We start from the raw sequence: 23793 nt of genomic DNA, 5'->3' as shown, positions 1-23793 counted from the left end.
AAATGGAAAGATCACAATGTCAAAGTTCTCAACCTAGGAATATTAACAAGAATAATATTGGGTGGTAGAAAAGGACCTCTCCAAATGAACAAAGACCACTGAATCTGCTTGAAACCACAAATGTTGTTGATCAACCTTTGCCATATTGTAGACCTTGCGAAAGCTTCCATGATGAGGACGCTTGCGCCATTGCAAAAGGCGTCTTGGATGGTGGATGCATAGGAACAAATGGTCAAATCAATATGTTTGGAAGAGAGCATCTTCTACCCTTGGAAGACTGGGTAGAGGCTATCGAGAATAGTCATAATGTTAAAACTCTCCTGCCTTTTAATTTAAACAATGTTGAGGATGACAAGGATTTCATCACTGAATTAGACGATGGTCAGATATCTCAGGAGCAGATTTTGGGGACTGCAGAGAGTGAAGGAACAAAGGAAATCACTCCTAGCATTTCAGGTCCAAGTTTGAATATTGACTTAAGAGGATGGATTAACAATGCCAAAATCACGATGCCTATTACTGAGATTCTCAAGATACCCTCCCAAAGGTCCAAGGTCTTGAAAACTATTGAAGTACCTCGAGAGGAAAAATCTAAAGGAAACTATGAGGCTCCTTTGACATGTTTTCCATGCAGTGGATTTGTTGAGTTTGACAAGTATCTTGAAGAGATATCTCATCCCAAGGATCATCATGATGGAATTACTATGCAATAATCCAGCATTGGGAATAACACTGTCCTATCGGATTCAATAACCCCTTTAGAAGACAAAATTGATGGATTAGGAATCAGATGTGGTATATGAATTTCGATGGTGCCTATTCTAGACATGGTAAAGGGGTTGGGATTGTGTTAAAATCTCCTATGGGTCATATGTTTAAATTTGCCTTTAGATTGGAGTTTGGAGCTACTAACAATGTGGCCGAGTATGAGGCTTTGTTGTTGGGCCTTGAGTTGGCTAGGGACCTCAAAGTAAAATTAGCGAGTGTTAAAGGGGATTCTGATCTTATCATTCAACAAGTCAAGGGGATTTTTTCATGTAAAAATGATAGACTCAAGAAGTACCGAAATGTTGTATGGGATACCATTGAGTTGTTTGATGCATTTGATCTTCAAGGGGAGAAAAACAGTCATGTTGATGAACACTGACAAGTCTGATGACGAAAGGCAAGTAATCCGCTTCCTTAATCAGTTGTATGAATTCGAAAATTTTCAGGTATGTTATAAGGAGTAGGGGTTCGATTCTAGTAATGAGGATATAACAAACCCCACCCCTAGAAATATCGTGGCCATGGAACGACTCTTTGATAGACATGATGCCACGAAAAAGAATGAAGAAAAGAAAATTGATCCTGGAGAGTTTATCAAGTAAACATTGGCTTTCCTAAGGATCCAAAATTTATCAAGATTGGTAAAGGAACTTCTGAGGAAGAAAGGGAAAATCTAATTGATTTACTCATCGAATATCATGATGTTTTAGCATTTTCATATGATGAGCTTAAGGGCTATAGGAAAGACATTATGGAACATACTATTCCCTTGAAAGATGAAGATGCTAAACTATTTAAGCAAAAACTAAGGCAAATTAATCTTAAGCTAGCTCCATTGGGGTTCAAAAGGAAATACAAAAGATGCTTGTTGCCAACATTATCAGACAAACAAGTCATTCATCATGGTGTTCCAACTTGGTGATTGTTAGGAAGTAGAATGCGACGATTAGGCTCTGCGTCGATTTCAAAAATCTTAATCTGGTTTATAAAAAAGATAATTATCCTTTACCCAACATGGAGACTATGCTTCAGAGGGTAACTGGTTTTGATATGATGTCATTATTGGATGGCTTCTCAATTTATAACCAAGTCTGGGTGAAAGAAGAGGATCGACATAAGACAACTTTCACCACGCCATGGGGAGCATTTGAGTATTTCATAGTGCTTTTCAGATTGACAAATGCGGGGCTATGTTCCAAAGGGCCATGGACTATGCTTTTAAAGGATTAATCGGTAAAATTATCGAAATATATCAAGATCTCACTGTTTTTGCAAAGGATGGTGTCACTCATGTAGATCATCTCAGACAAACTTTTAACAGATGTCATGAATTTGGCATATCCTTAAATCTTGCCAAGTTTGTGTTTGGAGTAACAGAAGGGAAATTACTTGGTCACATCATCTCCAAGGATGTGATCAAGATAGATTTTGAAAGGGTTGAGGCTATTCAACAAATTTCTTTGCCGCATAACATTAAGTCCCTTCAGTTCTTCCTTGGAAAGATTAATTTCCTTAGAAGATTTATTCCAAACTATGCAAAAATTGTTAATCCCATACAAAGTTTGTTAAAGAAGGATGCCAAATTCATTTGGAAGAATGAAGGTAAAAGGGCGTTTCAGGATATCAATAGTGCTATTGCTAAGGCCCCTGTTCTTGTTAGCCTGGATTATTCAAAAGAATTTTTTATCTTTGCTTTTGCTTCCAAGGATACTATAACAAGTGTTTTGCCTCGAAAGAATTAGTGTTGAAAATGGTAACTAGTTTTGGTCTCCATAATTGTCTATGTACCATGACTTGATGTAATCATTGTACTTGTCAAAAGAAAAAGAAAAGCAAATTGTATTTTTGCAAAAGAAATTATTTATTCAAGAATGGGTTTCTTGCCCATTGGTTATTTTGTCATAGGTCTAGCACCCATTGTGTGCTTTAGGGTTTTGGCAAGGTAAAAGTCAAGGCCATGATGTAAAGTCCCTTGGAGGGCTCTTTAATCGATGTAAAAGAAATTATTTTTGTATGTAAAAAGATCTAGAAGCTACAAAGTGATGGGTCAGCCAACCCACCAAGTCGGCCCCACAAGAGACAATGGCACCCCACCAAGGGACTATATAAAGAAGAGGTATTTGACCTCCTTTGGTACTTTCAAGCTAAGTCCCCTGACACAAGGACATGGGACACGCACGACACGAAAATTCGAGTGTTTGACACAGGCACGTTGACCCCCTGGAACAGGACACGTTATATATTATTTTATTAAAAATATATTTTATAAATTAATACTAAATAGATATTTCTTACACAAATTCTCATTCATGATACAAATTCGGACATATATCTAGATTCTACATTGTAAATTTAAAATTTGTAAGTTTTACAAAGTAACATTATGCATACAAATACAATTGTGACAGATTCATCAATGATCCAATAGGAGAAAGACAAGAAACTATAGTTTTCTCATTAAATCATCAAAATCAAAATGTGTTACATAGGTAGTAAGAATGCCAATGGAAAATAGAAATAGTAAATACAAAACAACTATAAGCCTCAAGGTAGTAGATAGCTCATGACTCATGAGTCATCAATCATCATCATCACAATCAACATCACTGTCATGGTCACCACTGCTCTCCTCTGTGACATCCTCCTCCTCTGTATCCAATGTCATCTCTGCATCCGCTGGTGTGGAGGATGACCCCTCAATAGTATCACCATCATCAAAAGTTACAGGCTCTAGCACTGGGTCATTAAGATCCAAGTTGGCCAATGGCAACTCAACACCACTGTCCAAACCCATATCATTAGGAAAGACATCCCACATCTTTGTCTTTTCCTTCAACCACTCATCCCTCTGCCTCTAAAAATATGAAGGTTGGTGTGCACATATACCATTGTCTTTGCCCTAGACTGCTCAAGCCTGCTTTTCTTGACACTAGACAAATTCCCATGTGTGCTCCAATTCCTCTCGCAACAAAAGGATGAAGTCACCTGAGAGAGGAGCCTCATGGCTAACTGCAGTAGAGGAGGGCTTGTTGCCCCATGAGTTTCCCACCAAGAATATGGCTTCTTAGCCCTGTCTCTAATCACATCATAGCCTGCAAATCGCTTAGTGCCAGTGGAAAAATCTGCAAAGGCATCCTCCACCTCATCAAGGGATGCTCTATCCTGAAAAATCTGCCTCAATGCATCCTTCCTCCCCTGTGAAATTTCACCATCCATGTGAGGAGGGAATCTGCGGGAAGGTCCACCATTCAGCCACTCATGGCTATAGTATTTTGGGTTTAATGAGTGAGCCAAACAATGCAAAGGTGTGCAATTCTTGTCCCATCTGCTGACAAGAATATCTTGTATGGTGGTGAAGAAGGCCTCTGATGATGTCTCATACTCGGGACACTCACTCTGTAAAATAATGGTCCTCACGGACTCAATCATGGAATCCCATCCCTCATAAACCTCTCCTAGGATGGGTTGGTTTGTATCTGCAAATCGTAGCAAAGTAATGATAGGGTCCATGATCTTAATAGTGAGATCTACCCTCTCCCACCAAGCATCATCTAACACTGTGTCCTTCACTCTTTTTGAGGCTGCTTGATCTGTCTTTCTCCAAAAAGACCAAAACTCTAAAATAACCATGGCCCCAAGAGTGGTCTTGACCTCCCTTAATCTCTTCAATATGATGAATGAAGAGGCAAACCGTGTATCTGCAATCTTCAACAATGATAGATGGGTGTACTCTAGGATACGCTGGACACGCTCCAGGACACATTGGACACGCTGGACACTAGAATTAGACTCTTTTCCTAAAGAATCGTGTCTGATTCATGGGATTCGGGACACGAGGGGTGGGAGGACGAATCCAGTTTCTTAGCTTTTAAGCAATTCACATTCATAAGAAATTTGAAGCAAAATTCAGAGCGAGAAAGAGGAGAAGGCTAGCGAGGAAAAGGAGAAGGTCTTGTTGTTTGTTTTGGGTATAGAATTATTTGTTTGGCAAGCTCGCTTGTGTGGGAAGGAAGCTATCTTTGTTTAGACTTTGGACTAGAAAAGAGCCGCTGATCGAGTTAAAGAAAGAAGCATTGTTGTTTGGGTGGCTGGGCTATCACTTGGTGAGTTGTCTTGATTGAAGGTCTTGGAAGTCTTCCTTGAATTTCTATAATAAGAGAAGTTTCTAGGTTTTCCCCCGTGGAGGGGTTTTTCCCTGGCGTGGAGCTTATTTCTGGTGTTCTTGTTTACATTGTCATATTCTTTATTGACATTGTCTTGATGATAAACACAACATAATAATAGTGATGATGGACTGATCTAATATCACAAGAATTGTCTATGTAATAAGAGAAAACATTTAAAAGAAGCCTTAATTTGTTTGCCCTAGTTTTCTCAAGAATAAGTAGGGTCATGAACAACCTATAGCTTTTATGAGTAGGTCCCTTTAGAACTCAAAACTAAATTATAGTACTATGGAGAAGTAAGCATACACCTTAGTGAAGTCTCTTAAGCATTTTAGGACATATGTGGGGTATTCTAAAGTTATTGCATTCATCCCACATTCTGCAATTAAAGATATATTAACTCAAACTGATTGCTTAGGAACACATGCCAGATTGGTAACAAAAATCCAAGAATATGATTTGGAAATTAGACCAACCAAACTTGTTAAAGGCCAAGGGTTTAGCCCATATCTTCACTGAGGTTAATGAAAAGGATTTGGAGCTTGTTTGTCAAATGATGTGTTTGAAGTTTCGACCTCGCCTAAACTTGGAAAATTGGGAGAGCTCGAATGGTACAAGGATATCATTTATTATTTGTTAAACCTTACATGTCCTAGCCATTTGGTTGCTCATAGGAGAAGAGCTCTTAGGTTAAAAGCAACTAAGTTTTGCATCTTGAAAGATGGTCTCGAATGGAGAAATCCAAAAGGGATAATACTTAGGTTTGATGATGAGGTCGAGGCTGGGAAGCTTATTACTGATTTCTATGTAGTATTTTTTGGTGGTCATTTTGCAGCGAAAACTATTACCCACAAAAATCTTAGGAGCTGGTTATTACTGGCCTACTATCTTTGCAGATGTGTGCAAGTTTGTCAAAAGTTGCCAAGAATGTCAACTTTTTACTAGAAAGCAAAAGCTAGCTGCTTTGCCTTTATTACAACTTGTAGTGGCTGAAGCCCATTTCTAGCATTGAGGTTTGGACTTCATTGGTAAATTTAACCAAAATTCTAGTAATGGCTACTCATGGCTTCTTACTGCCACTGATTACTTTACTAAATGGGTTGAGGCCATTCCAACTAAGCATGCCATCGAAAAGGTTGTCACAGACCTTATTGAAAATCAAATCATTACTTGATTTGGTATCCCAACTAAGATTACCACTGATAATGCCAAGGTTTTTAGTTCTTTCGAGTTTTCAACTTTTTGTTTCAAGTATGGCATTATTTTATCTCACTCATCAAACTATTATCCTCAAGGTAATGGTCTTGCTGAATCTAGCATTAAAAATCTAATAACCATTATCAAGAAGATAGTAGGGGATAATAAGCGGTCCTGGGATAGCAAAATCAAGTATGCATTATGGGCTGATAGGATTACAATGAAAAAGTCTCCTGGGAAGAGTCCTTTTGAGCTTGTCTATGGTTTGAATGTGACTTTACCTGTGCACCTTAAGCTTTCGATTTACCAACTCCTCCAACATTTAACTAATAATAAGGATGTAGTGCAACACATAATTGATCAAATCATGGAGCTAGATGAAGCTCACAAAAATGCCTTTGACAATATTTGTAGAAGTTAGTCCAAAGTTAAAGAGAATTTTGATAAATCATCTTGAACTAGATCTTTGCAGGTCGGAGATATGGTACTTTTATGGGATCGCAAAAATGAAAGCCAGGTAATCACGGGAAGTTCGACAACTTATGGCTTGGACCATATATCTTAGAGGACTTGCTAAATCAAGCTCATTCCAATTGAGCACATTGGAGGGTGAACCACTGGATCTGCCAGCGAACGGACAAATGCTCAAGCGGTTTTACAAAGACAACATCTGATGCCATAGGGCATCCTTTGTATTATATCTCTAACCCTATTCTCTTAGATTAGGTTTCATTTTTGTTATTAGAATAGGTTTTCATTTCAACATTTATGTTTTATGTCATTAGATTTAGATTTCATTATTAGAGTAAAAATTTCTATCGTAGCACTTGATGATATTATATGATGATTTTGATTTGTATTTGAATAGATATCTACCTGATGTTACTTTGTTTTCTGGATGCAGATTCTGGATTTTCACGTTCCTTCCCTGAAACAACGTATCCCTAGACCCCAAGTAGAGCTAGACACTGACCATGTACATGTCAACAGTTCCAAGAAGCAGTGTACACAACAATGGACACATTTTTTTAAGTCATTGTCTCCATTGTAATCCCAAATTCTGCAGTTTCATTGTAAAAATGATTCTAGTATGACTTTAAAGCCATGTAACAACACCTAGGTAAGCCTTTGATTCTTAACAAAGGATTTCACTCTAGGGAGTTTTTTAACCTCCTTAAATTATTTGTGTTTCTAAACATGAACAATTAGCAGAGTTTTTCCCCCAAGCATCCCCCAAAGCTAGAGTGGGATTTTTTGATAAAGTCTTAGGTGAGTCCTAGCGTTATCAAGTCTATATATTTTTATCATACTAGATCATGTGTCTTGTGTTGTAGAATTTGTTCGAGTCTCGGAGGTTGCATCTATTGTAAAATTCCCCTTCTATGGGGGTTTATTGTAAAATATTGATGTAAAAATATTTTGGTGAGTGGTTACTTGTAGTTAGACACCATTGCCAAAAATATTTTAGAGGGTGGAAAAATATGTGTAATCCCTTCTTGAGTCTTTTATTTAATTTTCTGGCAAAAATAAAAATAAAATTAGCTAGAAATTGTCAAAAAAAATGAAAGAAAAAAATTAATTTCTCTCCAAGTGGAAAAATTATCAAAAAAATATTGGAGGCTATTTTTCAAAGGGAAAAATTCAAGTAAAAAATAAAGAGCCTCATTTCCAAGGCAGAAGGACCCAGTTCAAAAAATTCGTTGGATCAGGAAGATTATATTTTCAGCAAATTGAATTTCTTTCTTAGACTAGGTCGTTAATTGTTGGAGAAGTTACGATGATTCTATTTTTTGAAGATTCTCCAAGGGACCAAATGCACCTAGAAATTCGATTTTGGCCCATCCAACTCATTTCTCAAGGGGATCAAATTCTTTTGCAGATTTGTGTAGCAATTATCAAGGGATAAAATTAATTTGGCAAGGATCAAAGCCTTGGATGAAGTCAAACTAGCTGTTTTTCCACTTGGAGGGGTCTAAAGCGCTCATTTTTCTATATATTGAAACCTAAGGCTCCTCATTTGAGCATGATGAGTCTGGGTCTTGTAACAAAAAATTTGAAGCAAGCTGTGAGTCAAGCTATTGGATGTAATTTTATTTTGCACTAATAAAATCAATGACTTTTGAGGTTTATCTTGCGATGGAGTTCCTTTTCTGCTTCTTGTGGTAGTGTTGTTTTGAATTGTGCTCATTAAGCTTACTTGACATATAATGTAAATCAAGTTGCTAGGATATTCATCTATATCTCCTAAGCTTGTTGATCTTCAACAAGTATTCATCCATTCCACCTTTAGGGATTACCCTCTTTAGCCTTCTTTTATGAGATAACTTAAACAAAGTGAGCAGGGATCAGAGTGACAACCCCTGCTCTGAGCATCGTCTCATTGGGTGTACAATTCGGGCAACAATAGATCCTAAGCCAAATGGCTCTCTAAGGAGTTTGCAAACTACACACCCGAGAAAAGTCTTCAAGAAAGACATAGTCGTAGTTGAAAAGAGACGATGGTTTGGACAAAAGCACCGCAAAGCCTTGGAGGTCAAGATAGATTCTATTGATGTTCAACTAAGCTTTTCCTCTAGCTACCATCAACTTATAAAATGCTGCTATAAGTTAGGGTTTCAAGAGTATGTATATTTGCAAAACTTATAAGGGCAATGGAAGTACCTTGTTTATGGTATGCTCACTAATGGGCTTAAGGCTATTGATGGGGATAAACAAGGGGTAGGTCAACAATGTGTTTTTAATGGTCAACATGCACATAACAACAAATAAAATCTAGACGCCAGCCCTAAAATATGGGGGTAAAACATGCATAAAATGATATATTTTGGTTTTTAAACATTAATAGATGCAGTGCCTACGTAAAGAACAATGACATATGGGTGCAATTATGCTATAAAATGTAGATTTAACCAAATCCTAACTCTAGTTTCTCATGAAATAAAGAAAAATGGAAAATTTATGATGATTAACACACAATCACTGGTGCCTTTAGTGAAATGGGCATTGGAGTCAATAGGACAAGGTCAAAAAGGTAGAGGACCTTGGATAAAGAGAGAGGACAAAGATATTGGTCCACCTCCAAACCTTAGCGACTTCCTTCTTTAGGAGATTTGAGGTCAAAGGATGCAATCTAGTTCCTTTAATGGTTTCTTGATGACAAATTTTGCATAATAAGAGCCAAGAGTTCATAAATGATATTGCAATTTTTAATATGGCACAAGATAAACCCTAATTTCAATAGTTCATGCAAAATGGAAGAAAAATAACACTTACACTATTCAAGCAAGCATCACTTCATTAATCCATAGAAAGTTTCTCCATGCAAAACATATCCCCCTCAAGACAATTCACTACCCTAATTTTCCATTGTGTCCTAGTGAAAGAGACAAAACTAGTGCGCACTCTTTGCAAGTGAAAGAAACGAGTGTGTGACAGTGATTCAAGACAATTCTACCTCCCTCTATTGATATGAGGGCAACCAAGTCAAATTTGTTTAATTTACACTAAAATCCCTAAAAAATGACTTTAAGTGTTCAACAAGGCTAATAGGTCACAAGCTGACCAAAAGATAGTTTTACATGATGATAAAACATAATAAATGATTCCCTTTTCTCCAGACGCGTGGGAAAGGAAGCTCTCCAACATGACATCATCTTCATAAAGTGAGCATCTCCATCAAGCAAGGTGGGTCAAAGAGTGTTCCTTGATCGAAGAATGTGTAAGGCTGCATCTCGAAGCCACAAATCATCAAAAACATCATTATTATGAAGCCCCACATCATCATCCTAAGGTTTTCATGGGTGACTTTGCAACCCTTGTTGAAGTTTAGGCAGCTATGGGATGAATTTCCCATAGCCCTAAAAGAAGCCCATCATGCCCCAACTTGAATGGTAAAAAAGATATAATTATTTAAGGGAAAATTTATTTGGGCGAATAATTACAAAGGGGTTTGTCAATTATGTTTGAATAATATTTGAATTTGAATCTCCCTCCACAAATCAGTTTTTCATATTGCTCATGTTGGCTTCATCATGTCAACTCACCCTTGTGGACATGACTTTTCACATACAAGATCAACTATAAATTACCAATCAATTGTGGCTCAAGAAACTTGCATTCGAAGGTTGAGACATCTCTTTTCTGAGGTTCGCATTACTATTTCAAAGGTTCAATTTGTGGTTCGCATATCGCCGTGACATAATTTCTTGTGGCTCATTCTTTGTGTGGCTCCCATCTATGGTAACTTGCATATATGGCAGCATGTTAAGTCTTTGTGGCATGCTTGCATTACAAGCTCACACTCTGTGATGGATCTGGCTTTGCAGTTCTGTAGTTTGCGCGCTACCGTGGCTTTGTGGTTTTGTTGTTTGCGGATTACCGTAGCCTTGTGGTTTTGTAGTTAGCGGATTACTGTGGCTCTGTGACTCTAAGACTCGCTCGTTACATTTTACACAGTGACATCGTTGACATTTACACTACGGCGTCGTGAATTTCTTGTCATCGACGACATCGCTATTCTCTGCATCGTATTGGATTCATTACAGTGGCATCCATGTGGCATTGGTTGTTTAGTAGCTCGCACCAAAGGTTCATATGTCTTGTGTCTCATAACAGTGACTCGTATGGTGACTCGCACAAATCTTTAGCTCGCTTGCACATACCCACAAGTGATGGCTCGTTCCGTGGTCAATTTTGAAGCTCACATATACTCTCAAAGATTGCTCGTTTTGTGATTAGTCATGTAGCTTGCATATAATCAATATGGTGACACATATACATTCTCTATGATGGCTCATATATTTGATCTTTGACAATGATACTTATGATGATAATATGACAATGATCTTGCTCTTATGATAGTGCTCATTATGATGATATGAGATGATATGCACCTTGTTATCTTGATGACAATAAACTTTATGATGACACAATATGACAGTGTCCTATGATATGGCAATGATCTAATATGGTAGACTATGACAGTAACCCTTGTTGTTGACTAACAGACCTTGTTGGATTTACAGTGACATAGATATGACAATATCCTTGATGACATGATAGAAAGCATGTGTGATATTGTATATAACAATGATTTGATTGCAACTCTCTTGGACTTGTCTTGTCCAGTTCACAAAGGAAGTTGTGAACTAACTTGGGTTGGCCCTAGGTGGTCTGATATAATTGATGATGTCTCATAATGATGTACTTTGTATCTTAGTTGAACAATTGATGAATATCTAATAGAAGAAGAATTTGGATGGGTTTTCCCCCTTGTGGGGTTTAGCCCTGGTCTTTGACCTAAATCATGATGTCCCTATTTGTGCATGCTTTTCTTCTGTAGTTGTTTATTGTTCTGTTGCATCGTTGTTCTTTCTACATAATTGCTAATGATGTTAAGATGTTATGGGGTGAATGTGATATGTAAATGATAAAAAAGTTTAAAATGCAATTATCTACAACAAAGAACAATATAGCCATAAGAAAAATTAACATGGTATCAGAGTTGGGTTGAAGAAAAGTCATTGAGATCACCCCCGTGAAGACACCTATGGATCAAGTAGAGTGAAAAAGATGAAGATGGCAGAGACTTAAATGAATGCTAGGGTTTGAAGGAAGACCTAGGGAAGTCTTTTTGTATAGAAACTAGGGTTTGGAGAAACCCTAGGAGTGGTCTTGATTTGGCAAGGGGCTTAGTATGATTCAAAATTTTTTCATATGATCAAAGAGAAGTTATTTGGGACACGTTTAGAAAAACCCTAAGAGTACGCTTGAGATATGGCAGAGGCTTGGGTTTTACAGGTTTGAAACCCTAGTATGACTAGAACCAGTGAGAAGTCATTCAGTTATTGAAGTACTTGTGACTGATTCAGAGAAACCCTAGATGGATTTGACTCCTATCCAATAACAGATGATATGCTGTAGATTCAAAGGTCATTGATGGCCGATCTTAGCTACTGATGAAAGAAGATAAAGGATACTGGTGTTGCTTAAGAAGATGCATTTCTTCTGCTGATGGCATATGATTGATGGACAATGGTGACTCATGGAGGCCAGATCAAGAGGGAGCTAACAACTTCTTTCAAACCTCATTAAAGATAAGTATTTTTCAAGGCTTATGTTATGACATTTCTCTTGTTTAGATTTGTCATTTTTGGACTATTGTTTATTCCTCCTGCACGAATAATTGAATACTTCTTTTACTAACATCTTGGATAAGGAAAGTTGATCCTTCTTAAAGATCATCATGATGTGGAGCATTGTAGGAAGGGTTAGCACTCAAAGGGAGCTGAGAGCCTCCTACAATCCATATTAAAGTTAAGTACTTTCTAGACTTATGTCATCTCTTTGTGTCACTAATCTTGCTATTTTTTTTTCTCGATTATTGGTGATTCTTTCTGCATGAGTATTTTATTTATTTCACTAACTTGTACGAGTATGTGATCCATCTTAAGGATCATCAAGTTGAAGAATAATGCAGGAAGGGTTAGCTCTAAGAGGGAGTTGGTGTGGGAAGTGAAGGAGCCACTCTTACATCTAAGAGAAGAAAGATAGTCCCACCTCATCACCAAGTACACTTTCATGATGTTTATTTACTTGGCTATTATTGCTCTTATTCTTGTTCTAGGGTCACAGGTACATCTGATGGATGTGAGGATCAAGCCCTACATACCAAAGATTAAGAATGATGTAGAGCCATCCCATAACTTATGAAATGGACAAAAGCTCAAGACCTCAAAAGAAGGATTGTAGTCACTTTGGTTGATTGAAGAAACTTCCTATTCGAAGGAAGTATATCGAGGGAAACAATATGATACAATGCTAAGAGTGATATGTCCTTCATACAAGGACTATTCTTGACATTTGAGATATAGCAGTCTGATGCTTCCGCGGTATTGTTCAAGCTATGATAAGAAATATGCTCTTAGAAAAAAAAGGCCCCAGCTCTTGTTGCCTGATGCCTTAGATGTATGTGAAGTGAGCTTCCTCTATGATGTACTTAAGGAAGAAGCATATTTGGAGGACTTTGAGGCACATGAATAGAAGACTTATGATTGTGGATTGATGAAGGCTCCATATGAATTCTACCAAGTCCCTGGGCTTGGCATGTATAAAATGATGAACATCTGATGCCACCTTTGATCTCCCCTCATGACTGAAGGTATGCCTTTGATAATTGGTTTAAGCTGGCAATTGATTTCTGAATGGATCAAGATCATTTTAGCATTTAGTGCTAGAAGGAGTTCTCTTGCACCCAAGATGATTCCACTTCTTGAGATTGAATGTATAACAAAAGGAAGATGAGGACTTCTTTGTCAAGAGAAGCTTGCAGGCATAAACTTGGCATAATGGTTTACAATGAAGCAGTTGAGAGAGCTTCCTCTTCAAATGCAATTTTTGATGGATTCCTACTATGAGTTGACCGTTAGATGAATTCTTGATTTGCATTATGTTCTTTGAGCCACAAAGAGCTTGGATATGTATATTGGAATGTTGTAAAGCTGGTTGATGATCTGAGACCCACTACCAGATACCTGAGAATATATGGATATGTTGATGATGATGAGCACATTTGAATGCTGCCTTAGGTCTACCATGATTTTAAGGATGAGACAAGTATTGAAATTTGTTGCTTTGAGTGGCAGTGTGCATTGTTGCTAGCATGATTGCTTATGAGTAATATGATTGAGAAAGCTCTTTGGAGAGTTGTTTGAGCATATGTTGGGCACAACTATGATATACTATGACATATTGTGGGATCCGACATGCAAAGAATCCTGTGTTCCATGACAGGTTCGAGCACATTGAGATCAAATATCACTATATCCGAGATATGGTGCAGAGAGGAGCTATGAGACTCCATCACATTTTGATTGATGAATAGGCAAACAATTGTTTCCTTGTGTTGTAGCATGAAAGCTTGTGGTTGACCCGATATTCTCTAGATGCCATACCCTATGGTTAGGGCTAACAGTCGTAAGCCTAGTGAAGGCACTAACGAGAGGAAGGGGTCATGACTAAACGAAAACACTGAGCTATGCTCTTCCCCCTTGTCTGAGCTCCTAGGGTGAGGAATTGAGCCATAAGAGCTCCTGGGGTTGAGGGATCTCTAGACAATAGGATTTGCGATCCTTTTCATTTATGGCAAGTTGGGCTATCTTGCCTATTGTCTCTGTAGGGCGTATGTGATCCTTGTAAGTTATGACAAGTTGGGCTATCCTCCCCTACCATTGATAGAGTATACCCCAGTTGGCATCCTACCCACAAGCTAGGAAGCACGCATGCAAACGATCAAAGGAAGTCTCTAGTATTGCACCAGTTTTAGGACCTATTACAATGGATAAAGAGAAACAAGTTGGTCCAATTCCTCTGTTCGATGAATCATGCTTTGAATTTTGGAAAGTAGAATGGAAGCCTACTTGTGAGCTCTTGGATATGATGTTTGGCATTCGATTATTTTTGGAAACACATCTTTAGATGAATCAAGAAGGTACAATGCAAAAACAATGAATGTCATTCTAAGTGCTTTGCCAAATTTTGTGAAAGCCAAAGTGGATCAATGCTCATCAGCGAAAAGGCTTTGGAAGAAGTTTCAAAATATCTACTCAAAGGAGCATGCATGTCAAGATGAAGATAAGGATGATGATCGTGATTCAATTAAAGTAGATATTCAGATCAAAGAATCTGATGACAATGAAGAGAAAGAAGCAGTAGTGGACATGGAGATAGAATTGATTAGTGCCTTAAGTGATCTTAGAAAAACAGAGAAGAAGAATCATATACTCGAAGAAGAAGTTGCTCTCCCAAGACTTCAAGTGGTGGAAGCAAAGAAGAAAGAGAAAATATTGACAAGCCAATTAGAGTAATATGTTCAGAAATACAAGGCATAAGTTATTCAAAAGCAAAAGGAACTTGATGCAACTCTAGGTGAAATAAACAGGCTCAAGGAATGGCAGAAGGAGCAATTGCAAGATGTCGAAAGGAAGAATCATGTCATTAATGAGAAGGATCAAGAAATTACTCGCTTGAAGATGAAGGCAAAAGAAGCAGGTGAAGCTCCATGCAATGAAGGCACAAGTTCCAAGCCCCCACAAAGCAAGCTTGAAGAGAAGCCTAAAAGTAAAATTCTTCAAAGGTCGAGTGAAAGACAGAAGAAGATTTAAAATGTTGTTGCTTCGAGAAGTTATGTTAAGGTTGTCAAGGACAAGGAACAACAAAGGCCTGATCCTTCTTCAAGAAAAAATGTCTTCAGAGATCATCAAGGCAAGACATTTCATCCAAGTACACTCATATATTTTTTGGGTATTTCTTTTCATGTACTAACTTTGGACATAAGGCTGGGGATTGCAAAGCTTATGACAATGATGATTATCAAGGTCATCATCAAAACCCTAGAAGCAAGTTTGCAAGAACATAAGACAAATATCCATATGGCTTCATCAATAGAGAATATATGTCAGTTGTTCCGTCATTCAGATACCAAATTGAATCCTTCAAATGCCATAACTATGGACACATAGCTCGTGATTGCAAAAGCATGATGAAGTCTTCCATAAGGGAAAACCATGATATCAGGTACAAGAAGGTTTGGAGAAGAAAACAAAAGCAAGAAGAATACATGAATGAAGAGATCACAGAGGTCATGCTCTCAAGATTTGTGAAGTCGCATGACCATGATGAATCTACAAGTAAAAAGGAAAATATCAAGGTTTAGAATAATCCTATAGCAAAGCAGGTTCATATATCTTCCTAAACAATCTAACTTGGAGACTCCCAGTGTTGTGAATGTTGAAGAGGGGGAGTCTAAGTTGAAACATCTACAAATTTGAAGATTACCTTTTGGTAGTTTGATTTGGAAAGGCAGATTCTCATGATTTGATGACGGTTTATGGAATGCCTTGTGTCAGATTTGTTGATTGCTTCGTGGTGTAGTTCAGTGGTTTATGATTGAAGATTTCAAGAATGTTTTCAAACAAGAATATGTGGTGTTCTATTGCAGCAAATATGCTATGGTCAAAATTATTCTGCATTGTGTACAATTGAGCATCATATTTGAAAAGCAGAGCCATGGCTAGTTTTTGTGGCACTTCAAGATTGAGATCAAGAAGAATTGCAGAGGGACTTGTTTTCATGGTCATAGAGGTGAATTAGAATATTTTCAGTAAATCATATTGACAGTTGGAATCAGCTAGTGGCAAGCCGTGAGAGGCACTGCATGACAGGGGGAGAGAAACAACCAAAGGGCGAAAGGCATATCATAGAGAGACAGAGAGACACTTCGTTAGGGGGAGTTACCCTTTGCCATTGATGTCAATGGGGAGAGAAATCAGGAGAGGAAGATCAGAAGCATGGAGACAGGGAGAGCACTAATCGCAGGGGGAGCATGTCTGTTGCCATCAATGAAAAAGGGGGAGATTGTTGAATGGTGTTTTCATTGATGTCAATTCAGTGTTCAAACGCTTTTGATACACGTCATTTGATTGCATTAATTGGGAGTTCCAATGGACAAGAAGCCCTAGAAGAGAGCTCAAGTCTAGATACCCCGATATTATTGAAGAAATTGAATGTGAAGGTCAGTAACTTTGCAAGCAAGACCATCATTGTCTGATTGTACTCATCACACCATTTCTTCTGATAGGTGGCACACCACGTGGGTCCTCTCGGTTGAGGAGATATGATTCTTTGAAGTTAGTAGTCAAATGTATGTGCCAATTCACCCAAAGCCAGCAAAATCATAATGACAAGGCTTCCCAAAAATGTTATAATGCAAATGTTGAAATATTAGTTAAAAAATGTCACATGGTCTGCCCTAATGCATGGTCATATGGACCATAGCGCAAATATCAATATCAAGTGCTAATACTGATGGCGATTGTATGAATATTATAGTTTTTGTGGTCCTCAGATATGTTTGTATCATGTTGGTTCATTAGCCCCCCATTCTCTCAACAAAGCCTATATAAGTGTTCATATGCATGGGCCTATAATAGACAACGAATTGCGAAAGCAATTGAAAATAATTCCAGTTTTGCGTTCTGATTTGAAGTCAAGGGTCTGAGATCTACATACAGTAGTGAGCTCTCCTGGAAGAAAAACAAGTAATATAAGTTTTGTCGACATTTTCAAATTCAATGGTTTGTAGTTCAGATCATTTGGTTCTTGGCTTGTAACAAGGTGGTGGTAGTTCAGATCATTCAGTTCTTGACTCGTAACAAGGCGGTGGTTCAATTATATGTTTCTTCCATATCGCATGGTGCAATGACCAAATGATTATCAACGTAACAATTCAGGCATTTTTGAGTAAAGCTAAGGTCTTGTAATTTGTGATCTCCATTCTGGCAAATTAAGAAAGAATTACCAATGCTGTCATTACCAAGCTCTGTATGAGACCGTGATGGTTGTCCAAGATGTTTTGCGGCTATCTGTCTATTGAGTGATCTTTATAATTGTAATTCGAAGCAACTGTTGGATTCAACGATCCCTGCCTATTTTAGTGATTGCAAGTTGCATGTAGGAGTATATCATATATGTCTTCGACTGGGATTTGTAGATCGTGGGTTCTATGGTTCCTGTATGCAGCAGGTGACTGGGTGCGTTGAGTGCACTGCCTTTATTAAACTGCGTGTAAGTATGAAGGATATTTAATCAACTAATAAAACAATAATAAAATAAACAGCAGAAATATACACAAACCAGACATGGCGGAAAAGGCCTGAGAGCCTCACTGTGTTGTATTCCTCACACTCTCTGTACAAATAATGTTTATGATACAAATATAAATACACGAGGAAATTGGACAATTTGGTTCAGCAAATATCTCAACCACACACTAATCTAGGAGCCTAACTAGTTGGAGAGAATATCTCAACCAACTAGACTTAAACTGCCTCCTAACTTTGAGGAACAAACCCAATCTAGAAAGCTAGGAATTAAATCCAACTTTCATGATTTAATTAATTTAATATTTTTGGACTTATAATTGTTTTAATGTGAGAGTGAGGCTAACAAATTAACTTGGATCATGCTGGAGTACAGTGCGTTTGACCTGTTTTGAAACAGGGTCTGATGCAAAGAGCCCATACTGTTTCTGATACACCACCTGTGTAAGCACATACAATCTGGAGGAATTGATTAATGTAGTATCTTGTTCTGGCCCATAGAAGAAGACAGAGGTGTCGGTATATGCCAAAGAAGTTTCTCATTAAAACAATGTCTTCTGGAGCAATTAAGGGAAGATAATTTAATTCCTGGTGTTTGAAGAGCAATGAGTGTTGTGGTGCGATCTGACAAGTTTATCCCAATCTGAGTAGTGTGCAATAAATCAAATTGTGGCTACGTTGTTCTGACATAATTAAAGCAATGGTCTGTGCATGCTTTAAAATCACTTGCTGATGGTCCATAGTTTGAATTCAGATTACCCACTAATGGTTAATGATTGTTGCAAGGAGCTCATACTTTTGATTCATTGACAAGTGAATCTTATATGCATGCTATTGTTGTAGGGTTGAATTTTGTATGTATGGCAAGCTTGTGGTCAGTGCATAAATGGTTACAATGAACTGTCACAAAACACTACGAGGGTAAAATCCTCTTAATGATTGAGTGTTGCTGCCAGGATTTGACACTTTGAGCATGCTGAGTTGTGTTGCAGATATCATCATTGTAAGAAAAGGTTGATCATTGATTTGGCATTGATGGTTGATATGGTTGGAGCTGCTGCTAGGGTTTGTTGGGTAGAGCTGCTAGGGATTTCATATATGTTGATGCCATTGGGGTTTTGACAGTGGAATGTGTTGAGCAGAATCGTGAAGCTAGGGCTTACATTGCAGAGAGGTAATTGGCTTGGTGTCTTATGTTTTTGTGTTTCCTAAGGCAGCAATTGAGACAGCTTAAGGCTGGGCACAAGACTGGCCTATGGCACATCGAATTGTGCAAGTCAACAAGATCTTGCAGTGACATGGTTAACGGGCATTGTGAGGAGAGCTATCTTGTTGGTGACAATTGAACAAGAAGCAGAAACAGTGGCATCAAGATTATTGAGAATAGGGTTTGGATAGTGATCAGAGCAGTGGTTGTATTGTACAGCGTTCAAGTGTTGGGCAACGTGTTTAGCATAATCAATCTTATTCCTTTGTCTTTTATTTTAAGGGTGGCAGGGTGGTGCAAGACAAAGATTGAAGTCTCCTTTAGGTTGGAGCTTGAGAACACTTCAGGGTAGCAGGTTGGTGCTAGGGCAAGTTGGAGCTTGCAGGGTGTTGGAGCATCCTTTCAGATGGAGCTGATAGAACAAAGGTTTTGGAGTATCCTTTCAGTTGGAGCTGATAAAACCAAGGGTTTGGAGTCTCCTTTTAGTAGTTGTTGGGCAATCTTGGAAGTTTGAGCTTCTTGTTGATGTAATCTTTAAGACATATTAAAAAGCGTTAGGTGGTTTTTCTCCTGGAAGGGTTTCCACCTAAAAATCTCGTGTACTGTCTATGATGTTATGTACTGTTGAATGGTGTTGTTATATGTTTATTGTTTTCATGATATGATTAAAATTGTTAAAAAGTGCCCAATAGTGATTCACCTCACCCCACACTCCCCCCTCACCCCCCTCAGTATTGGTGATTATTCCAACATTATAGAACGCTCATTCAATCAGGTATTTCCAGATATACTCAGCTTTAATGAAACCCTTAGGAAAGGTTAAATCACTAGACCATTTGCTTCATCCTTTAAGTGCAATGAGAGCAATCTCAATCAATATACTTTCCAGCACCTTAGATAAAACACACTAGATTTTGAAAATGAATTTTGTTTGTGTTAAATCTATTTGTTAAACCACTTAGATTTAAGTCGATAAAAAAATCTAAGCTTGAATTTACCAGTTATTTCACTTATTGAAGTTATTAATTAGTAAAACCTGCAAAAAGATATACACTGAATATATCAAAACCAATACTTAGCATCCTGCAGACAATGAGATCCCAGCAAGCATATTTCACACCTAAAATGAGTTGTTGCACCCTTTGAGCAAGTCATTGAGTTGTCCAACGCATCGATTCATGAAATGTGGGGAATTATAGCCAATAAGGGTGAAACATTCCAATAAAGAAGCATGATCTCTTCATCAAAGCTTTAATTGTCATACCCAAAACTCAAAAGTGTATTGACTAGATCTAAAACCATAAACTTATAAAACTTTGAAGCATTTTTGCTTTATTTAACCATTTATTGAATATATCTACAAAGATTTAAGAGTTTTAAACCATTAGATCTAAAGGTAGATGCAAACTGTTAAATGATTAGGCATGAGAGAGACGATTTTGCAAATGGAGTTCAAGTTCAAACTAGATTCTAGATAAAGATAAGATAAAAATAGATGTATTAATGTCCAATTGATGACCACAAAAGTAGGTCAGTGGGACTCTGAAAGGTACAATGTTGTCAGTATAAAGTGGGAGTGCTGAAGTGGCTCCTATCTAAGATGAAAATCAAGAAATAAAAGAGCATGCGATTCTAAAACCATAGACAGCCAACTCCAAAGAATGAAGAGGCAGTCCAGGAGAAGGATGTACAGGATGAGTGGCTCATTGGCCTGTGATACCAGCCATGAGAGGCAATCCTGGATCACTGGAGATCTTTCTCCTAACAGCATTTAGCTCATTAAACCTGAACATTATTGACCTGTGTTACCAGATCCATGGGGTCTTCATGCTGGATCTGTGGATCTGTGTTTTGGATCTGGATATGGATACAGATCCACCCAGATCCATGTAGGATCTGCCACATAAATGGATCCTGAAAACCTGAAAACGGATCCCATGCTGTTGAAACAGATCATGTGCCTGCTAGCCCTCACATGCCAGATCCCAAGCAAATAACATTAGAGTTTTTGTTTTTTGTTGTTGGTTTAATAAATATTTTGTGGGGAAAAACTCCACAGTTAAGCGCGCTTGAGCCAGAGGCGATCTGGGATGGGTGACCTCTCGGGAAGTCCTGGTTACCGGGTGAAAGCCCCGGAAGTGATGATTGATGCTATGTGATTCATTTCACTAGTTTCAATCCCACTTCTTCACCCCTGTGAGCATCACCCAATGCAATGAGTGCTAAGTGAGCTATTCAAAAATCATGAGAAATTAGTCAGTTACGACTACCTCTCATGGAAATGGTCATACGTTAATGACTTACTTAACGCAGTTGAATCCCAAAATGTAATATAATGCACTGCGTAAAACCCCTAATACTTAAATTCAAAAAGAGTGAAGGGATCTCTACTTGAATGGTTCATGAGGCACAATACTTGCTAAGGTTTTGTAAATGGGGTAGCAAGCTAAGTGGGCTTGATTGTGGGGAAAAACTCCACAGTTAAGCGTGCTTGAGCCAGAGGCGATCTGGGATGGGTGACCTCTCGGGAAGTCCTGGTTACCGGGTGAAAGCCCCGGAAGTGATGATTGACGCTATGTGATTCATTTCACTAGTTTCAATCCCACTTCTTCACCCTTGTGAGCATCACCCGATGCAATGAGTGCTAAGTGAACTATTCAAAAATCATGAGAAATTAGTCAGTTACGACTACCTCTCATGGAAATGGTCATACGTTAATGACTTACTTAACGCAGTTGAATCCCAAAATGTAAATATTTTGTTGTTTCTAAGGGTGTTTGCCACCTGTTTGAAACCCTAAGCAGCAAACATTCTATTTAGACTTGATTGACCTTATTGACCTTATTCTGGTCACCTTCTCCCTTTGCTTCTGTGATTCATTATTTCGTTTCCCCCGGCATTTCATTTGTCCACTTGTTGCCAGGTTTACCCCTTACTATTGCTTCATTTCCCGAGGCATTGCTTCCATGTGATGGGTCTAGCATTGAAAGTAATAGCCATTATAGTCCTTGCAGAGTAGTAATTTGAAATGGGAGGATTATTACAGTGTTGCAAAATTTATTTCTGTATGATAGCCTATACGGAGATGCATAGCATAAACAAATCTAATAGCTAGAAATTTGTATATGTCTTGGAAACCTATTTCCTTGCTTTTATTCTTTTTCTCTTCAAATAATTTTCTTTGAACAAAAAACAATCAAAATCTTTATATTTTTAGATTGGAATATGTACTCACCCTAAACAGTTTTTCAGTTGAGCCTGGCAGTTGTTTCTGGTTGCCTTGGTATGAATTATTGGGAATATTGTTTGTTTCACTCCTTTGAATCTTTGGAGATTACACGCAGATACCAAGCAAAACTGCAGCAGAATCTGATGTATTTGGCTGCTATTGCTGATTCTCAACCTCAACCTCCAGCAGCTCATTCTCAGGTTGTTTTGCAGACTGTTTTTATGATTTGGAACTTTGTTTCAGCTACACTTAGCCCGTTTGTTTGTTAATACTGACTTTGCTGATTATCTAAGCATGAAGATGCTCATTCTCCATGAATTGCTTCCTACAGATGACACCAAATGCCACAATGCAGCCTGGCACACATTACCTGCAACACCAACAAGCACAACAACAGGTAGCACAGTCTGTCATGGCAGGTAGGGTTCCTATGCAGTATACTCAGCAACAGCTACAACAGGAACATCAGCACCAGCAGCAACTACAGCATCAGCATCAGCAACAGCAGCATCAGCATCAGCAGCAGCAATTGCAGCATCACCAGCATCAGCAATCTATGCACAGCCAGCTAGGAATGAGCTCTGGAGGGAACAATGGATTACAAATGCTACACAATGAGGCAGGAATGGGAGGCAATGGACCTCTCTCCTCTAGGGGCATACCTGACTTTGGGCGTGGTACTTCTGGAAGCACTGGAGAAACCATGCAACCAAATAGGGGTTTGGGTGCAGATACACGTGTTGGCAATAAACAAGATGGTGTATCCTCAGAAAATGCCCATCCAGGTTCTGGTGATGTACATGGGAATTCTACAGGACATAATGCAGATGAATCAGAGCCATTGTACTTGAAAGCCTCAGAAGAAGAAGCAAATTAGACAGATTTCCATGTCTCCCTGACTCAATATTTTCAGTATGTAGGCACTTGGACTGCTAAACATGAAACCTCCAAACAATTACAACAGTAGGATTTACCAATGATGCTATACTAGAGTTTCCATGTTCAAGTTTAGACACTAGTGCAGATTTGAGTTTCATAACATTAGCTAAAGTAATGGTTTATGAGATTCTGTAGCATATTTTCTATTACTGTCCAGGCCATGCTGACTTTACTGAATCTTGATGGCTATTGGAGTTTGCTTAAGGACTAATGCGGATTGATAGCAGATGGGTCAAATTTATACCTGTTAGTCTTTGCCTGTGTTCTGTAGGATATATATAAATCATATATGTTTGTTTTGCCTGTGTTATGTAGGATATATAAGAGTTTTATATTTTTGTTTGCATACTTGTTTGCTGGTGTCTATAATTGTGGTTAATGTAGAGAAAAATGCTATTGCAGCTACCAGAGGTCAGTATGAAATAAGCTACTTCAGGTGAATCTGCCAATATTTCAAGACTAGATAAACTTTGATTAATATTTTTAAATTGGTTTTATTCTAATATAAATATCTGATGAATATTTTTTGGTCGCAACTTTGTAAGCGAACCTTGTCAAGCAACTAATGCTTGAATTCCCTAATCGTTAGCTGTTTGTGGTCTTAACATACTGGAAAAAGCTTTAGTGATA

General features: G+C 38.1%; 1 protein-coding gene across 2 annotated transcripts in view; it reads left to right on the top strand.

Moving 5' to 3' along the window:
* LOC149220731 (GRF-interacting factor 1-like) overlaps nucleotides 1-23463 on the top strand; it is an 85133-nt gene extending 61670 nt beyond the window's left edge. The window contains exons 3-4 of one of the 2 annotated variants that reach the window (XM_089384899.1): nucleotides 22340-22424; nucleotides 22556-23463. In XM_089384899.1, the coding sequence (XP_089241025.1) occupies nucleotides 22340-22424; nucleotides 22556-23101 (631 nt within the window). In that variant the 3' untranslated portion in view covers nucleotides 23102-23463. Of the gene's footprint in view, nucleotides 1-22247; nucleotides 22425-22555 lie in introns of both variants that reach the window. The other variant, XM_089384900.1, reaches the window with a different exon arrangement.
* The last annotated feature ends 330 nt before the right edge of the window (nucleotides 23464-23793 follow it).

This window comes from Pinus tabuliformis, chromosome Q, assembly GCF_031772625.1.
Source record: "Pinus tabuliformis cultivar Carrire ecotype Pingquan chromosome Q, CPIR1, whole genome shotgun sequence".
NCBI lineage: Eukaryota > Viridiplantae > Streptophyta > Pinopsida > Pinales > Pinaceae > Pinus > Pinus tabuliformis.
This window is presented reverse-complemented; position numbering and strand designations above follow the sequence as displayed.